Source organism: Dasypus novemcinctus, chromosome 18 (genome assembly GCF_030445035.2).
Source record: "Dasypus novemcinctus isolate mDasNov1 chromosome 18, mDasNov1.1.hap2, whole genome shotgun sequence".
Taxonomy (NCBI): Eukaryota; Metazoa; Chordata; class Mammalia; order Cingulata; family Dasypodidae; genus Dasypus; species Dasypus novemcinctus.
This window is the reverse complement of record NC_080690.1, coordinates 51,163,911-51,182,637: the sequence shown is the minus strand read 5'-3', so window position 1 is coordinate 51,182,637 and position 18,727 is coordinate 51,163,911. Positions and strand designations below refer to the sequence as shown.

The 18,727-nt window shown below is 42.7% G+C and overlaps 1 protein-coding gene and 1 non-coding gene across 3 annotated transcripts in view; both read left to right on the top strand.

Annotated features, from left to right (window-relative positions):
• CEP89 (centrosomal protein 89) overlaps window positions 1–17,788 on the top strand; it is a 129,683-nt gene extending 111,895 nt beyond the window's left edge. For both annotated transcript variants that reach the window (XM_004475109.3, XM_004475112.4), the window contains exon 19: window positions 13,636–17,788. In XM_004475109.3, coding sequence (XP_004475166.1) covers window positions 13,636–13,876 — 241 coding nt within the window. In that variant the 3' untranslated portion in view covers window positions 13,877–17,788. The remainder of the gene's footprint in view (window positions 1–13,635) is intronic.
• On the top strand, window positions 6,238–6,340 carry LOC111759579 (U6 spliceosomal RNA). The gene has a single exon (XR_002793517.1). It is a non-coding gene; the product is annotated as a U6 spliceosomal RNA (small nuclear RNA).
• Window positions 17,789–18,727: the final 939 nt, after the last annotated feature.

The following is an 18,727-nucleotide window of genomic DNA, read 5'->3' as shown; positions in this document are numbered from 1 at the left end:
CTTTGCGGGTCCAAAATAACTGCAGTTGGCCTGGTAGACTTCCAACTATTCACTGTGTGCCTGCTGAATGTACCTGCAGTTACCCAGACAGGCTGGTGCAGGTCTCGCCAGCTTCCTCTTTGCCAGAGGTGGGGCTGAAGCCTAGGCTAGGCCTGAGTTCGATCTGGGTGGAAGAAGCTGGTCTCTTCCATCACTGAGATTTTCAGTCTGCCCAGCTTCCCCTCATGCTGGGGGCAGAGTCAAAATGGCAGCTTCCGACTGCTTTCCTACTTGGATGGGTTCAAACTTTAGCTGCTTTTAGGATTATTCTTTAGCCTGCTGAATTTACTAATCAATAGCTGAAGTTGGTGCCCAACTGCCTCTTCCTTCCCCTTTTTTGGGAAGTGGAGCTTCCAATTCCAGCCACGAAATAGCTCCTGAGGCAGCTTCTGCCTCCAGTGGAGGATGGGCATTGGCCTCTGGGGTGAGGGATGCTCAATTTATGGACCTTCTCTGTGGATGGGCAGTCTCCTCCTTCCATTCTTTCAAGAATGTTCCAGGATGCTCTTCTGGTCTCCTGAGCCCTGAAACAGAATAGCTTTGGGTGATTACTAACTGCCCTGTAGCACGAGCTGACTCTCGGAGCTCCTTACTCTGCCTCCATCTTGCTGGTTATTGTCTGAGAACTTCTTTTTAATCTCTGATCATTCTTTTTTTGTAAGGTCCTATTCATAAGATTATGGGCAGAATATCTTCTCAAGATATTAGTTTTCTTGTTTTCAAGTTTTATTGTGGTAATATATATACATATATATGTATATATTTAATTTAAAAGTAAAATTCACCACTTTAACCATTTTTAAGGGTACAAATAGTGGTATTAATTACATTCACAATGTGTTCTCATCATCACCATCCATTACCAAAACGTTTTCATCACTCCAAAACAGAAACCTCATTCCCCTTCCTCCAGCTATTGGTCACCTCTGATCTTTGTGTCTCTATGAATTTGCTTACTTTAGATATTTCTCTAAGTGAAATCATACAATATTTGTCCTTTTGTGACTGGCTTATTTCACTCAGATTAATGTCTTTAAGGTTCATCCTGGCAGTAGCAAGTCAGTGCCCCCTTTGGCTGCTGGAGTAGTGTCAGAGAATGGCATCTAAATTAAAGTTAACATACAAAAGAGCAGTTATGGGAGATGAGGTTATCAAGATGACTGTGTAAGACATCCCCAGGAATATTTCCCATCAGAAACAACTAAATAAAAGGGGAGGTGCAACTCATTGGGATCTGGAAGAGGATAGAGACTGGTGGAAGATTCCACAGACACTGAATCAAAGGAAAAAAACACCACCAAAAAAAAAAAAACCACACCAAAAAGATAAGAGAGTGCCATGGATTTGCCAGTCTGGATTGCTCTCCCACACTTAGTCCTGTATGACTTAAGAAGACACAGAGGCAGTGCTCCAGCCCGAGCACCTCTTGCTGTGATTGCTGGCCACAGGGGACCCAAGATCACATAGTCCCAAGGTGAGGCTCTAGTGGTTGGCATACATGTACATACAGAACAGTCCCCTGGAAATTAGAGTGGCACCTGGCAGAACTGTCAGCAAGCTGTGCATACTCACAACCTGGCCCTTAATTGCTGGTGCACCTGAATGAAAATATCAGGTATTCTTAAACACTGACTCCATCTGTCTCTGTGGGTCTGGATCTAATAATTTAGAAGTTAATGGAGGCAGAAAATCTACATGAAAAGGGGAAACTGAACTGCTCTAAGGCAGGGTGGGCCCAGGGCTGAAAGCTGGAGTGAAAATGTGGCCCAGAGCATGGGAGAAAGTTGAGCAAATCTTAGCCACTGGGGAGGTGCATTTGTACTAAAACAAAGAGAACAGCTTGGGACCCGAGGAGGAACTGGTAATCTTAAAAGTTACTACATATGCACAGGACAAGGGGCAGGAACAGAAGGATCTGTGCAAATCTGTTTAACACAGACTGCACTAAAGATCCAGTGTTGACTGGACCAAGCATTGAAGAAGAGCTTTAACACATAGCCCATCTACACTAAAACCTTAGGGAAGAGTAAATGTGATTAATCCATTGAATGGTATGCTTGGGAGGGGTTGGGGAAGGAAACTTTATGTTGTATATATGTTTCCACAATTTAAAAAAAGAGAGGTAATGACAATTAAATGCAATATATGATACTGGATGGGAGCTAAGAAATGGAGGAAAAAAGGCTCAAAAGGACATTATTGAGACATGGGGAAAATGTGAATATAGAACATAAACTTTATATCCATGTTAAATTTCTTTCACTTGTGATTTCATAAGTGATAGCCTTGTTCATAGGAAATGTGCATTTTAAGTATTATGTGTTCAAGGATTGTGATGTGTGCAACCTGCTCTCATATCTTCAGAAAATAGATAGCCACATACATACATACATACATACATACATACATAGAAAGAATGTTACGGAATATGTGGCACAATGTTAAAACTGGTGGATCTGGATGTTTGGGGTATAAGGATTTTTTTGGGTTCTCTGTATAGGGATTTTTTAAACTTTATTTTGTATATTTAATAATTAAAAATGTAAACAATTAAAAACTAAAAAGAAAATACAGTTGAATAAAAACACATTTTTCAGTTAAATTTACTGGATATCTGTAAATTTTTTTTTGCTCATGTAATATATTACACAATATATTAGGTTCATAATAGTGCAATCATACAGTATTTGTCCTTTTGTATCTGGCTTGCTTCACTCAACATAATGTCTTCCAGGTTCATCCATGTTGTCATTTGCTTTACAACTTCATTTCTTCTTACAGCTGCATAGTATTCCATTGTATGAATAGACCACCGTTTGTTTATCCATTTAACTGTTGATAGACACTTGGGTTGTTTCAAACTTTTGGCAATCATAAATAATGTCACTCTGAACATTGGTGTGCAGATGTCTATTTGTGTCACTGCTCTCAGTAGTGGTATTACAGGGTCACGTGGTAAGTCTATATTCAACTTCTTAAGGAACTGCCGGACAGTCCTCTATAGTGGCTGTACCATTCTGCATTCCCACCAACAGTGAATAAGTGTTCCTATCTCTCCACATCCTCTCCAACTCTTGTTGTGGTTCTCTGTTGTTGTTTTTTGACACTCCCCCCATCTCACTACCTGAGAGTCACTCAGTTTTTTTTATTTTTATTTTTTTAAAGATTTATTTTTTATTTATTTCTCTCCCCTTCCCTCTCCCCATCCCCCCAGTTGTCTGTCTCTGTGTCCATTCTCTGTGACCACTTCTATCCTTATCAGCAGCACCGGGAATCTGTGTTTCTTTTTGTTGTGCCATCTTGTTGTATCAGCTCTCCGTGTGGGCAGCACCATTCTTGGGCAGGCTGCACTTTCTTTTGCACTGGGCAGCTCTCCTTTCGGGGCGCATTCCTTGCACGTGGGGCTCCCCTACACAGGGGACATCCCTGCGTGGCACGGCACTCCTTGCGCACATCAGCACTGCACGTGGGCCAGCTCCACACAGGTCAAGGAGGCCCAGGGTTTGAACTGCAGACCTCCCATGTAGTAGGCAGACGCCCTATCCATTGGGCCAAGTCCACTTCCCTCTGTCTTTTTAATAGTTGCTCTTCTGATAGGTGTGAAATGATATCTCATTGTAGCTTTGATTTGATTTTTTTTTTTTAAACTCTCTTAGTTTCTGTTTGATTGTGAATATTTTATGCTCACTTCATCTTTGAAGGACAATTTTGCTGGATAAAGAATTCTCGGCTGGCAGTTTTCCTTTCAGTATCCTAATTGTATCATACCACTGTCTTCTTGCCTCCATGGTTTCTGAAAAGAAACCTGCAGTAAGTCTTACTGGACCGCCCTTGTACATGATGCTTTGTTTCTCCCTTGCTGCTCCGAGAATTTTCTCTTTATCTTTGATATTTGACATTCTGAGTAGTATGTGTCTTGGAGTAGGTCTATTCATATTTATTCTGATTGGGGTATGGTGTGCTTCTTGGACATGTAAGTTCATTTCTTTCATGAGAGTTGGGGAATTTTCAGCTATTCTTTCCTCAAATATTCTTTGAGGAAATATTCTTTCCTCAAATATTCTGCCCCTTTTTCCTTCTCTTCTCCTTCTGGAACTCCCATGACATGTATGTTTTTGCATTTTGTGTTGTGATTCAACTCTCTGAGCCCCTACTCAATTTTTTCCATTCTCTTCTCTCTTCAGTTTTAGCTGTTCTGTCTTTGGTATCATTTATTCTTTCTTCTGTCATTTTGAGTCTGCTGTTGTATGCCTCAAATATGTTTTTGATCTCACCTATTGTGTCTTTCATTCCCATAAGCTCTGTTACTTTTCTGTTCAGAATTTCAAATTCTTTGTACTCGCTCAGTGTCTTCTTGGTGTCATTTATCACTTTGACCATACTGTCTTTCAACTCATTAATTTTATTTTGGAAATTTGTGCACATCTAGTTCTCTCAAATTCTGTATCTCTTTTGGGGCTTTGATGTATGTATAGGGATTTTTATTTTTTTGGTAACTATCTTGTAAATTTGAAAGTATTTCAAAATTAAAAGTTTTCTTTTATAAAGAGCATTATGAGCACTCTTGAAATAAATGAAAAATTAGAAAGCCTCAGAAAAGAAATAATCTCAACAAATAAATAGAAGCTATAAAGAAGAACAAATGGGAAGTGTATGTGGCTCAAGCAGTTGGGCACTTGGCTACCACATATGGGCGGTCCTGGGTTCAGTTTCTGGTGCCTTCTAAAGAAGGCAAGCAAGACAGTGAGCTGACACAACAGGCTCATGTGGTGAGCTGACGCAAAAAGAAGACACAACAGTGAGACACAATGAGGAAACACAATGAGAGATGCAAAAAGCAGGGCTTGGAGGTGGCTCAACAATTAGGGGCCTCCGTCCCACATGGGAAGGCCTGGGTTTGGTTCCTGGTGCCTCCTAAAAAGAAGACGAGCAAACATAGCACACAGTGAACACACACAGAGGAAGCAGACAGTGAGCACAAACAATGGGAGGGGGGGATTAATAAATAAAAATCTTTTTTTTTATTAAAGAAGAACATATGGAAATATTGTAACTTAAAAATACAGAAGAAAAGATTAAAAAAACGTACTGGATGGGCTCAATAGCAGAATGGAAGGAACACAGGAAAGAATCAATGATCTTGAAGATAATTAATATTACCTGACATGAACAATATTGAGAAAAGGAGACTAAAAAAATTTTAAATGAACCGAGCTTCAGGAGACTACACACACACAAAAAAAATCTAACATTCATGTTTTCAGAGCCCCAGAAAAGAGAAGAGAAAAAGGGTGGGACTGATAATGTACTTGAAGAAATCATAGTTGAAAACTTCCCAAATTTGACGGAAGTTATAAACCTACAGATTCAAGAAACTGAGTGCACCCCAACCGGGATAAACACAAAGAAATTTACACTAACAAACATCAAAGTCCAACTTTTTAAAGCTAAAGGCAAATGAATTATCTTGAAAGCAGTGAGAATGAAAGTACACTTTACTTGGAGGGGAAAACAATCCTAACGAGTACAGATTTCTCATCAGAAACCATGGAGACAAGAAGAAAATGGCACAGCAATTTTCTTGTGTTAAATGGAAAAAACTGAAAAGAGCTCTCAACCATGAATCCTATATCCAGTGAAGATATTATTCAAAATCCAAAGGGAGGGAAACGGACTTGGCCCATTGATTGGGGCGTCCGTCTACCACATGTGAGGTCCGCGGTTCAAACCCCGGGCCTCCTTGACCCATGTGGAGTTGGCCCGTGTGCAGTGCTGATGCGTGCAGTTGAGTGCCGTGCCATGCAGGGGTGTCCCCTGCATAGGGGAGCCCCACGCGCAGGGAGTGTGCCCCGTAGGGAAAGCCATCCAGCGTGAAAGAAAGTGCAGCCTGCCTAAGAATGGCGCCACCCACACAGAGAGCTGATGCTACAAGATGACGCAACAAAAAGAAACACAGATTCCCGTGCTGCTGACAACAAAAGTGGACAAAGAAACAAGACGCAGCAAATAGACACAGAGAACAGACAACCAGGGTGGGAGGGGAGGGGAGAGAAATAAATAAATAAATAAATCTTTAAAAAAAAAAAAAAAAAGAAAGAAACAAGAGTCCTGAAATAAAAAAAATTTAAAAAACCAAAGGGAAATCAAGATGATGGAAAAACTTGTCACCAACACAAGTACCCTAAAGAATGACTAAGGGTGCTCTCTTCAGCAGCACATATACTAAAATTAGAACAATACAGAGAAGATGAGTATGGCCCCTGTGCAAGGATGACAGATTCATGAAGCATTTAATATTTTTGGTGTCAGTGCAGTTGTAGCCCCCAGTTCTGGCTGTGTGTCCCTTTTGTCTAGGAGAACGTGTGCTCAGCCAGGCCCCTGAGCCACACAAGCTTACAGAGCAATTCACAGGTGTTCAAGCCTAGCAAAGGCCCTCCTGAGCTGTACAAACCTGTTGATTGGGAGATTGTACAGATGTGATTTACGGGGTTCCCACCTCCTGTCCCCTTTCCCTGAGTATACTTGCTGCCAACAGTGCCATCCAGGGCCTCCAGAGTTTTCTGATTTCTGCTTATGGTAATACAAATTTTCTGTGACGGTCAAAAAAATAAATGAAACAAAAATGAAATACTAAGGGAAGTTCTCTTCTTTAACAACAAAAAAGAGGAAGGAAATTTTTTAAAAATTTTGGACCATCAAGAAGGAAGAACAACAGAAAGAGTAAAAATATGGGTAAACACAGTACATTTTCCTTCTCATCTTGAGTTTCCTAAGTTATGTTTATTGGTTGAAGCAAAATGATAACACTGTCTGATGTGATTCTAAATTTATGTAGAAGAAATATTTAAGGCAAGTTTATTATAAATAGGGGAAGGTAAATGGACATTAAGGGAAGTCAAATTTCTACACTTCTCTCAAACTAAGTGATGACACCAGTAGGACTGTGATGTTGTGTATATATATTACATAATATCTATAGCAATCAGTAAAAGGCTATATACAAAGATGTATAGCTCAAAACACAATAGATCAGTTAAAGTGGAGTACTAAAAATGGTTCAAGGAACCCACAGGAAGGGAGAGAAAAGAAAACAAATGTAAAAAAAAATAAAAAGCAAAATGGCAGACTTAAGCCCCAACATATCAATAATTACATTAAACGTAAATAGTCTAAATACACCAAGTAAGAGACAGATTAGCAGAATACATTTTTTAAAAAAAAGACCCAACTATTGCAGTTTACAAGAACCTCACTTCAAATATAATGATACAGGCAGGTTGAAAGTCAAAGGATGGATAAATATATACCATTCATCAGAAGAAAGCAGGAGTAAACAATCAGAAGAAAGCTGGAGTGGCTCTGTTAATCAAATAATGTAGACTTGAAAGCAAAAAAAATTGCCAGAGGAAGGAGGGATATTATTTTATGACAAAAAAATACATAGCAATAATGAAACAGGATATCACTACAGACATTGTGGATATCGAAAGGGTAATAAGGAATACTACAAATAACTCTACACAACTAAATTTGACAACTTAGATGAAATGAACTATTTCCTTAAAAAACAAAACTTTTGGAATTTACCTAATATGAAATAGGACGGTAGTCCTATAGCTATGAAGGAAATTGAATTTGTAATTTAAAAACTCCCAAAAATGAAATCTCAAGGTCCAGATAGTTTTATTTGAGAATTCTGCTAGACATTCTACACAATCTCTTCCAGAAAATAGGAGAGGAGGAAACAGTTCCCAGTTCATTTTTTATGCGAAATATTCAGTTTTTTATTTTTATGGATAATTGTCATTAATACAACAGGGACTGATATGATTATGAAAGATATATATATATATTTTTAAACCCAGAAGAACTTTAGCATTCAATCAAAACTAAAACCTGAGCTGCCAGCTGATTAGAATGTCCAAAACTTTGCAGTATTCTGATGGAAGAAACAGTTTTGTTAAACTTAATTCATACAGTGCCAAATAAGTTAGCTTAGACTTCAGAAGAGCCACAGTGCACTGACACTTGAATTAAATGAATTTTGCTGATGACCAACATTGTTTAAGATAACCAGGATTATCTAAATCTCTTAAAGGGAAAGGTAGGGAGATGTATAAATTGTAGATTTTTAATTAGCAAGAAGCAAGCCGAGATTTTGATAGTAAAAATGCAGTGTAATTATTTATCCAAAGTTGCAAAAGCAATTTAATGAAGGAAAGCTTGCTTTTCCAGCAAATAGTGCTGAAACATTTATTTGGACATCCATAGGCAAAAAGAAAAAAATGAACCTCAACCTCAGCCTCACACCTTATACTCAAAATGGATCATGAACTTAACTGTAAAATATAAAATCTTTAGAAAAAAACATTGGAGAAGAAAGGGGAGGCATCATATGTGGTGTGAGGCAGGGGTACAAACCAAGGAACCCTGAAAGATCCCCAGCATCCAGCACCAGAATGTTACAGACTTTGCAGAGGAAAGCATCACCTTGCTGACACCTCAATTTTGGACATCTCTTAACTTCAAAACTCTCCTGAGAATTCAAGAAAAGTTCTGTAATAATGCTAGCTGAATATGAACTTAAAGAACAAATGCCTATATGACTAAATTCTAGCAATAACACAGTAAGATATAAAAAATGTTCAGGTTTCAACCAAAGGTTACAAAACGTATGAAGAAACAATATGCAATGGCCCAGACAAAGGAGAAAATTAAAGCACTAGAAACCATCAATGAGAGGGACTAGACTGGGACCATACCAGAAGAGGCTTTTTAAAAAGTGTATCATCCTAAATATGCTCAAAGAGCTAAAGGAAAACATGGACAAAGAACTAAAGGGGAAAAAAAGAATAAAAAAAGAGAGAGAGAATTAAAAAAAAAAAAAAAACTAAAGGAAGTCAGGAGAATAATGGATGAATACAAAGAGAATATCAATAGAGAGTTAGAAATTATGAAAATGAACCTGGGAAGCAGACTTGGCCCAGTGGTTACAGCGTCCGTCTACCACATGGGAGGTCCACGGTTCAAACCCCAGGCCTCCTTGACCCATGTGGAGCTGGCCCATGCACAGAGCTGATGCGCGCAAGGAATGCTGTGCCACGGAGAGGTGTCCCCCATGTAGGGGAGCCCCACGCGCAAGGAGTGCACCCCATAGGGAGAGCCGCCTAGCGCGAAAGAAAGTGCAGCCTGCCCTGGAATGGTGCCGCACACACGGAGAGCTGACACAAGATGACACAACAAAAAGAGACTCCCGTGCCGCTGACAACAACAGAAGCGGACAAAGAGACAATGCAGCAAATGGGCACAGAGAACAGACAGCCGGTGTGGGGTGGGGAGGGGAGAGAAATAAAATAAATTTTAAAAAGTAAAAAATAAATTAATTAAATTCCCTAGAGGTCTTCAACAGTAGATTGGAGCTGGTAGAGAAAAGAATCAGAGAACATGAAGATAAAATTGAAATCATCCAGTCTAGGGAACAGTAAGAAAAAAGAATGAAGAAAATGAACAGAGCCAGAGGAACCTGTGGGACACCATCAAGTGTACCTCTATACACATTGTGGGAGTCCCAGAAGGAGAAAAGAGAAAGGGGAAGAGAAACTATTAGCAAAGAAATTAGGGCTGAAAACTTCCCAAATTTAAGAAAATACATGAATATACACATCCAAGAAATTAAAAGAACTCCAAGCAGGATGAGCTCAAAGGAACCCACATCATGACATGTTATAATCAAAGTGTTGAATGTCAAAGATAAAGAATCATGAAAGCTGCAAGAGAGAAGCAGCATGTCCTGTACAATAAAATTAAGTGTTGATTACTCATTGGAAACCATGGAGGCAACAAGATGGCCGTCAATGATATATTTAAAGTGTTGAAAACAAAAAATTGCCAACCAAGAAGTCTATATCTTGTAAAACTATTTTTCAAAAATGAGGGAGAGATGAAGACATTCCTAAATAAACACAAGCTGAGACTTCACACTAGACCAGCCCTATAAGAGATGCTAAAGAGAGTTGTGCAGGTTGAAAGGAAAGGACAACGGACAACAGATCAAAGCCACATGAAGAAATAAAGGTCTCTAGTGAGGATAATGGCATGAGTAAATGTAAATGCCAGTACTATTGTATTTTTGGTTTGCACTTTTTACTTTCTACAGGATCTAAAAGGCAAATGCATAAAATATAATGATTAAAGAAAAAAAAACATAGGAGAAACTCTTTGGGATATAGGGCTTAGCAAAAAGTTCTTTGATTGGCACCAAAAGTACAATCCATAAAAGGAAAATTTGACATATTAAACTTTATCAAAATTTAAAACTTTTGCTCTGAAAAGTCTGTTAAGATGATGAAAAGATAAGCTATGGACTGGGAGAAAATATTTGCAAACCACATATCCTACAGACATCTAGTATCTACAATATATAAAGAACTTGCAAGGGAAGCAGATTTGGCTCAAAGGATAGAGTGTCCGCCTACCGCATGGGAGTTGCAGGGTTCAAACCCAGAGCCTCCTGGCCCATGTGATGAGCTGGCCAATGCACAGTGCTGATGTATGCAAGGAGTGCCATGCCACACGGGGATGTCCCCTGCATAGGGGAGCCCCACATGCAAGGTGTACGCCCCGTAAAGAGAGCCACCCAGCGTGAAAAAAGTGCAGCCTGCCCATGAGTGGCGTCGCAAACATGGAGAGCTGATACAACAAGATGACGCAACAAAAAGAGATACATATTCCCCGTGCCGCTGACAAAAATATAAGCAGACACAGAAGAACACACAGTGAATGGATGCAGAGAGCAGACAACTGGGGAGGGGGAAGGTGGAGAAGGAGGTAAATAAATTCTAAAAATAAAATAAAATCTTAAAAAAAAAAAAAAGAACTTGCAAAATTCAACAATAAAAAAATATCCAGTCCAATTAGAAAATTGTCCAACCATATGAAAAGATGTTCAACATTGTTAGCCACTAGTGAAATGCAAATAGGACTAGAGATATCGCTACACTCCATGGATGTTAGGGGGCTCTGACTTTGAAAGAGAGTCTGGGCTCCCATGCCTCTGTCACGAGTTCACAAGAAAAGTGTCTCTGGACAAGTGAACAGGTCACTGGTCTTCCTGAGCCTCAGTGTCCTCTTTATTTTTTTTAAGGAGGTGCTGGGGATTGAACCCATGCTCAACCACTGAGCTACACCTACTCCCCCAGTGTCCTCTTCTAATAAGAATGCTCAGTGCACCTGCCAGTCAGTTTGCTAACAGTTTCCAGAACCATCTGATAGTGCCTGTGAAGGAGCTGGCCTCCCTGCATGATGACTGCTCTCCTCGGCCGAGGCTGCTTTTCTCTCTCCATACCCCACGGCTTTGTGAGAACATACATGGATGCCTTTGTCTCCCTGCTTTCCCAGTTGGTGCCAGGCAGAGGTGCTGCTCTTTCCATTTCTCATCAGTCTTGGCTGCCTCCAGACACTCACCCTCCTGGCACAGGGTCTGGGCTTCTCTTCTCTGTGACCTTGGTTACAAGCCTACTCCCCACCCCAACTCACCCGGATGTCTGGACCCATCAGTGGCTGAACACTTTTAAAAAGTCCTCAAGTGTTGACCAGGTGGCCACAACAGCGACAGGCAGAAGGGATGCAGGAGAGCCCAGTGGGCACCTGCAACCAAGCCATCATGCCAGTGCCTCTGGCCAGCTTAAGGCTGCCACTGCGGTTTTTGCATTTTATTAATATGCATACCACTGTGTATTGTATGATTCCAGTTATATAAAATGTAAATATAAGTAAATTTAATGAGATGAAATTAGATTAGTGGTTATGTAAGGCTGGGGAAGGACTGCAAAGGTGTATGAAGTTCCTTTTTTTTTTTTTTTTACTATAGACAAAGATTTATTAAGAAGCTCTCCCAACGGAGGGGGTCTGAAGAACAGGCTTCAGCCCACTCCTGGAAGTGGGGGACTTGAATTTATACAGAACTTTCTTAGGCAGGAGGGAATGATAGTTGGTGGGAGAGGATTGAGGATCTGAGTGAAGTGCAGGGGCCAATGGGAAGCCCTTAGAGGTGGAACTTTTCCTGATAGACTAGAAGATAGTGGGTTAGGGAATTAGGGTTTCTTGGAATGCTGCAGGACCAGATGTTTCTTTGTTCTGTAGGAATTTTATCTCTCTCTGATATGCAGGTAGGGAAGGTTTCCCTTTTCCTTTACTCGGGTCTCTGTGGTTTCTTTATTTAACCTGTGGGGAAGCTGCCATGCCCTTGGACGCGTAGGTTTATGGGGGATGGGGTTAGCCTTTCCCCAGTGCATATCAGGGGAAACTGAGGTACAGCTTGTTAATTACTACAAACCTCTAACATTCCTAACTCCTTGTTTATATATATATATTTATAGGGGACCCTGGGTATTGGGGTATAAGGTACTGGGCAGGATGGAAGGGTGAGGGGATTTGGGGTGTCGGTTCGGTCTGGCTACTTATTGCTGTTAAGGGGCGGAGAAAAGTTCCCTTCCATCCTATACAGTGGGCTGTGGTTTCAGGTCCCGCATGGGTTGATATTGTTGTTCATGCCGCGGAAAGACGCCGTTTACGTATTCCTGGGTTATTGACTGTACAATCTGGTGTATGAGTCGGACAAGAAGCTCCAACCTTGATGATAATCCTCGGTTCGGACTTATTGATGGAGATGTGGGGCCATTCCAAACCCGGGACCGGTCAGTCATCTTTTGTCAGTCGGAGAAGGACCAGCCAAGATTTGATGTCCGATGTTGGATGGGTGTTCGGCCATGGCAGAGGGGAGATTCCTCACTAGTCAATCAGTCTCAACATGATCCCAATCCCGGGTTTTTGGAGAAAATACAGCGCTTACTGGGACACAGAGACTGATTGACTATAGACAAAGATTTATTAAGAAGCTCTCCCAACAGAGTGGGTGGGGACTCACAGATAAAAGACATGGCAAAGGCCAGAGTTAGAGGCTTTTAATGTTGGCGTTTTGATGTTGGGGATTGATGCTGAAGTTGGAGCCCCAGGGAGAGAGACAGAACCATTCACCTGATAGTCTACAGCCCACCTTGTGGAGAAAACAGAGGAGCTGCGCCCGAGAACCCAGGAAGCCTGAACCCTCACAGACATTGGCAGCCATCTTACTCCAACATGTGGAAATAGACTTTGGTGAGGGAAGTAACTTATGCTTATTGACCTTTATCTGTAAGCTCCTACCCCAAAGAAATACCCTTTATAAAAACCAACCAATTTCTGGTATTTTGCATCAGCACCCATCTGGCTGACTAATATACCCAGGTTAATTCTCTAGAGAATATGTGCACTGATGTCAAAAGAAAGGAAAAAGGCAAGACTTAGAGAAGAGAGGTAAGAAATAGCTTTCCACCTGTGTCTCGGTGTTTTGTTTTGTTTTTCTATTTCCAGTGGAACCTCAGTGCCTCCTTTAACTTTGGAGGTCTTTGCTTCCGAACCCAAGTACGGTGGGTTTTCTTCTCTGGTGTTAACTATTCTTTCTTTGGGTTCTGCTGCTTAAGGATTCATAAAGGCTCTATTAAATATCTTTCAAATGTCTTTTTTAAACATTTCCATCATTTTGCTTCTCTCTTTCAGGGAAATGGAAGGTGAGCTTGAAGTGGTTTGGGAGTCTACCTCCAAGGAAAATCGAAGAATTCGAGAACTTCTTCAGGCCACACTGGAGAGGACAGGCACGTGGGACAACAGTGGTGCTTTCGAGGACCCCTGCCTCAATGGCATCCCTCAGGGGTATGTGCTGGACAACTACAAGTTCAGTTCCTGGGGCGGAAAGCCTCCTCCAGATGCTCACCGGAGTTTGCAGGAGCCCCTGGGCTAGAGACCTCTCGGCCTGGAAGGTCTCACCAGGAGAGCTCAGGGCAGCCCTCCCCAGAAGAGGGCAAACCCCTGGAAACAGGAAGTGCAACAGTCTTTTTCATGCTGCAGCAGGTTTTGGTACCCAGGAAGAAATAAAGTGGTTCAGAAAAACAGCCATCTTTTTAAACTTTTGCTATGTGCTGATGAAACTTCTCGAACCTAGTACCCATCCTCTGGCTACACTGGCCACTGAAACCAGGCCCATGAGACCCATTTCTCAGGTTAGCAGGTGACCTGGTCAGCTGTCCTGTCTTCAGTCCACTGCTGGAAACCACGCAAATGTGTGTTCACTGAATAAGTGTGACTGGGCCAGGCAGTCGATTGAAGCTGCACTCATTGTATCTATGCATTCGCTCTGGGTGGCGTTTTCTCATTTGATAGAAGACAGTGTGCCAGCACACATGCCCCAGCAAGTTGTACAGAACCTGTTCTGCCCTCTCCCCCAGCCTTTCTCTGTCCTCCCAAGAAGGTAATCTATTCTGAGGCCACATAGCACTCTCCCCAGAGAGCCCTGGCTTTGAGCACTGGCCGGGGTCCCTGTGGGGCTGCCCCCATGAAGGCTGCCAGGGGCCCGTGGTTCCCACCCCCTTGGTAGGTGGTCCCGGCCTCTCAGGTCTCTTCTCTGGGACTGCCTGACAGGAGCATCATCCATCTGGGACTGCTCGTGCCAGGCACGCTGGAAGAACGCTGGGCTGTCAGACCACACAGGACCCTGCTTATCTTTGATATTGTATAAAAGTTACTCCTGTGCGCTCTGACTACCACATGGGAAGTTGAAATAGAATATCATTTTACATTTTATTAAGCTTGGTCACCAGTTAATTCGAGTATAATTTCATTTTACAAGGGGTAGACTCACCAGGATTTACGACTGTGTCATCTCCCCAGGAGATGGCCCCAGAAATGACTTTGATGTCATTTCAAAGGAATTTATACCAGATGAAGGCTGAAAGGAGACTGCCTGGGGAGTCTTGGCTTCTGAACCTGTGATCCAGGCGTGGCTTGTCAGGGGAGACACTGCTGCTGTCCTCAGAATCTGGGAACCACTTCTGTCACCCCTGTCTTTTTCCTGCCTTTTATGAAAACCTTTTACTCCCTTCGGAGACGTGAACGTTTTTACATTTATGCTTGTGTTTGTTACACATGACCTGTGGGCCTGGTAAGCTGTTTCTCCCCTGGACCTCACTGTGCCCGGAGCAGGAATGGGGTCGAGCAGCACTTGGTCTCTGCCCAGCCTCTGGGTGGCGCTGTAGGTATGGGCAGATGAGCTCATGGTCCAGATGCAGTGGAGCAAGGCAGAGAAAGACAAGGCAGCTGAGAGGCACAGAAAACTTACGAGGCTCCGAGAAGGGACAGAGATGGCAGGGAGGGCCTGGTGGGCCCCGGGCTTGCAGAATGGAAGGGGTTTCAGTAGCTGGAGAAGAGCCGAGAGGGATGGTGTTAGCAAAGGCACAAACTCGGGAGCAGCAGGAGGGGCTGGAGGCTGGGAGGGGTTCTCCTGTTCCACCTCATCCTGCAGCTTTCCGATCTGAGGAGGCAGTTCTGTTCTTTCTTGGTCCTGGCGAGGGTTTATATGGTGTTGGAAAACAGGTCTATGGTCTGTTTTGAGTAGAGCAGTCAGTGCATGGTATTTATTGTTTATAAAGCATACATAGTCTCATATGACCTCTTTTGTATGTATATTTAATGAATTGAGATTTTCATAATAAAAAGGCTAAAAAAAAAAAATCCCAGTAAAGTATATGATAAAGTAAATGGACTGAGAAATTGCAAATAGAGGCAGCTCTTTCAAGAAGCGTTGGTGTCCAGTGGTGCCTGAAGTTAAGGGAGATGTTTTTTAAAGAAGGGAGATGTATGTTCATAGGCCAGTGAAAATGAAAAGGACAGAGAGCAGGAGATGGCAAGAGAACGACCAGGGAGGAGTGGACACCTTGGGCGGTACTGGCAGCTTGAGCTGCAGTCCCAGAGGTGCAGATGGGTCTGGACTGGAACTGGAGGCTGAGTGAAAAGATGAGGGTGTTCTCCAGTGGTTCCCACCAGGGCGAGCTGCCCAACAGGCATGGGGGAGGCAGCAAGGAGATGTGCTGCGGTCATCTTGGCCAGCGGGGACGCAGGCCTGCCCTCCCCATGCCAGCCCAGCTGTGTGCTCTTCTCTAGTCAGCATCAGCTGCCCAAACACGGGCCAAGAAAGCAAGTCACTGCCCCAGCATGGGGTTTTGCAGACAAGTAAGGGGGAGAGGGGGACAAGGATGTGGCTATAACAAAAACCACAAACAGGAGTGGGGACAGGGACAGGGACCAGGGACAGGTGGTGAAACCCTGGCAGGACCCATACCCCAGTGGTCACAATGGGCCTGAAGACTCACTGCTGCAAGGAAACTAGAAGAGTAGGACATCCCCAAGGAAGAGGGCAAAGGCCACGGCCTGAGCAGGGGTGGATGCAGAGGCAGCCGAGATAATGGTGGGAGGGGTGGAGAGGGTCAGTGCAAGGAGAGTCTGAGGACCTTGGCATCCCGGAGTGGAGGCCAGGAGATGATGGCTCGGAGCCGGGCTGGGTCTCTGCAGCCAGGGGACTGGACTTCCCAGGAGCTGAGGCTCTGGAAAAGGGAGGAAGCAACAACGGGGACCAGGGGCCCTACTGCCTCCCACTCATTAAATTCATTGTCTTCTATGTCTTTCAACAGTTTTGAAAACTGGCAGTGATTCATAGTATATGCACGTATAAACTGAACAATTTTAATTATTTTAACAATCTATCCCTGACACGTTCAGAGTGCTCCTGAACACAAATTTTCAATATTACCATATAGTGAAATGAAGCATTAAGGGAAATACCAGCAGCCCCTTGTTTTAAAATTCCAAGTATGCTGGATATTTTGCCTTGCATATCCAGAGCACTATTCATTCTAATAGAAAGTAATTTTTTCATAACTAGCTGAAAGTCTGCTTTGACAAATGTAAAAGATTAAAATGTCTGTCCACAGGTTTGATTTTTAGGCAGCACGTGTTGGCAGAAGCCTCTGGGTTCTGAGCTTCTAGGTTCTTGGCATTTGTTGCATAAAGAATTTAAGACACAGTAGGGTAGGCAAGAGAGTAGAGTTTATTAAGAGACAGTCTTAGACATCATGGACTGTGGCCTGATGAGCCATGCCTGTGGGGGTCCCAGATCAGGCTTTTTAAAACCTCCCCTTTCCTAATTTTGGGGAGGGGCCCCAGCTGTTTCCTTTTCTGATTGGTTGAGTTACAATTCCCACCCATTAGCCCTTAGGGGCCCAGTGAGGAGGCTTGTTTGGGGATATCTGGGGCTTCTCCTTGACCCCAGAAAGAGTTCCAGATGGGATCTCGTAGTCAGGGTCGCATGGGATCTTTCCGGCAGCCTTCTCCTCAGGAGGTTTCCGGGTGGGGTCTCATGGCCATGTGGTCTGCCCGCCATGTTGTCTGCTGGGCCCAAGCTGCCTTCCCTCTTTCACTATACTGACCTTCACATGGACATTTCTTTAATTTGGGAAGTCCTTTAAGACAAAACTTACCCAAATAGTAATTGGTCAATGTTAAATTGTACAACCCATCGAAAACTAAAGAAAATTACTTGCAGTTTTTCAAATTTTGAATCCATTGGTCTTTGATATTGTTAGAAACTAGGTCTGTATTTAACAGGCCAATGTCTGCACTGTAGCTTAACTGAGGATCCTTCCCTTTTCGTAAAATACCTTTTTTATAGTCTTTTCCTCATACTTTTCTAACAATACTTCCATAACTAAAAGATTCCTTTCTTTTTCCTTCTCTCCATCTAAAAAAAAAATTGTGTATTTTTTGCTTTTTTGTGCAAGAAGCCAAACTGTTTTATAGCTTATTAAAGTTACAACCTTAAAAATCTTTTGTTAAGCATTTGATTCTGATTTCAGGCTCAGATTTTCTCTCTGACTGCAGAGGAAACTGTGTATCAAATTCACCTGGTATTTGCTGACAATGTCTCAATATTGTTTACTTTAATAGCTTCAACTTTTTCCCCCAAGACAAACTGCTTTTATGTTTTGCTCTGCTACAAAACAAACCAGTTGCCATTCATTGTGAAGTTTGTGGCTGGCCCTGTTTACTGTTCCATTTGATTCTAAGTCAGCTCCCCCTTGGCAGTGGACTCCAGTTTGGGTTCTGGGAGCCATTATGCACTTTTGTGGGTCTCTGTCCCTCAAGATCCAGAGCGTGGGATCGTTTGAGGCTTATTATCAATCAGGGAGCAGCTTCCCTTCAGCACTAGGTGTGGGAGGGCGGGAGGAAATCGCCCTGAGAACTATGTGGTAACCTGTACACCCTTTAAAAAAAAAACTTTAAATCACAGTAATGCATAGTTACAGTTTTTAAAAATTAAATAGTATTAAAAGTATATAATGATGGGCGGCAGACTTGGCCCAGTGGTTAGGGCGTCCATCTACCACATGGGAGGTCCGCGGTTCAAATCCTGGGCCTCCTTGACCCATGTGGAGCTGGCCCACGTGCACTGCTGATGCGCACAAGGAGTGCCGTACCACGCGGAGGTGTCCCCTGCGTAGGGGAGCCCCATACCCAAGGAGTGCGCCCCATAAGGAGAGCTGCCCAGCGCGAAAGAAAGTTCAGCTTGCCCAGGAATGGTGCCACACACACAAAGAGCTGACACAATAAGATGACACAACAAAATGAAACACAGATTCCCATGCCACTGACAACAAGAGAAATGGACAAAGAAGACGCAGCAAATAGACACAGAACAGACAACCGGGGTGGGGGAGGGGGAGGCGAGAGAAATAAATAAATCAATCTTTTTTTTTAAAGTATA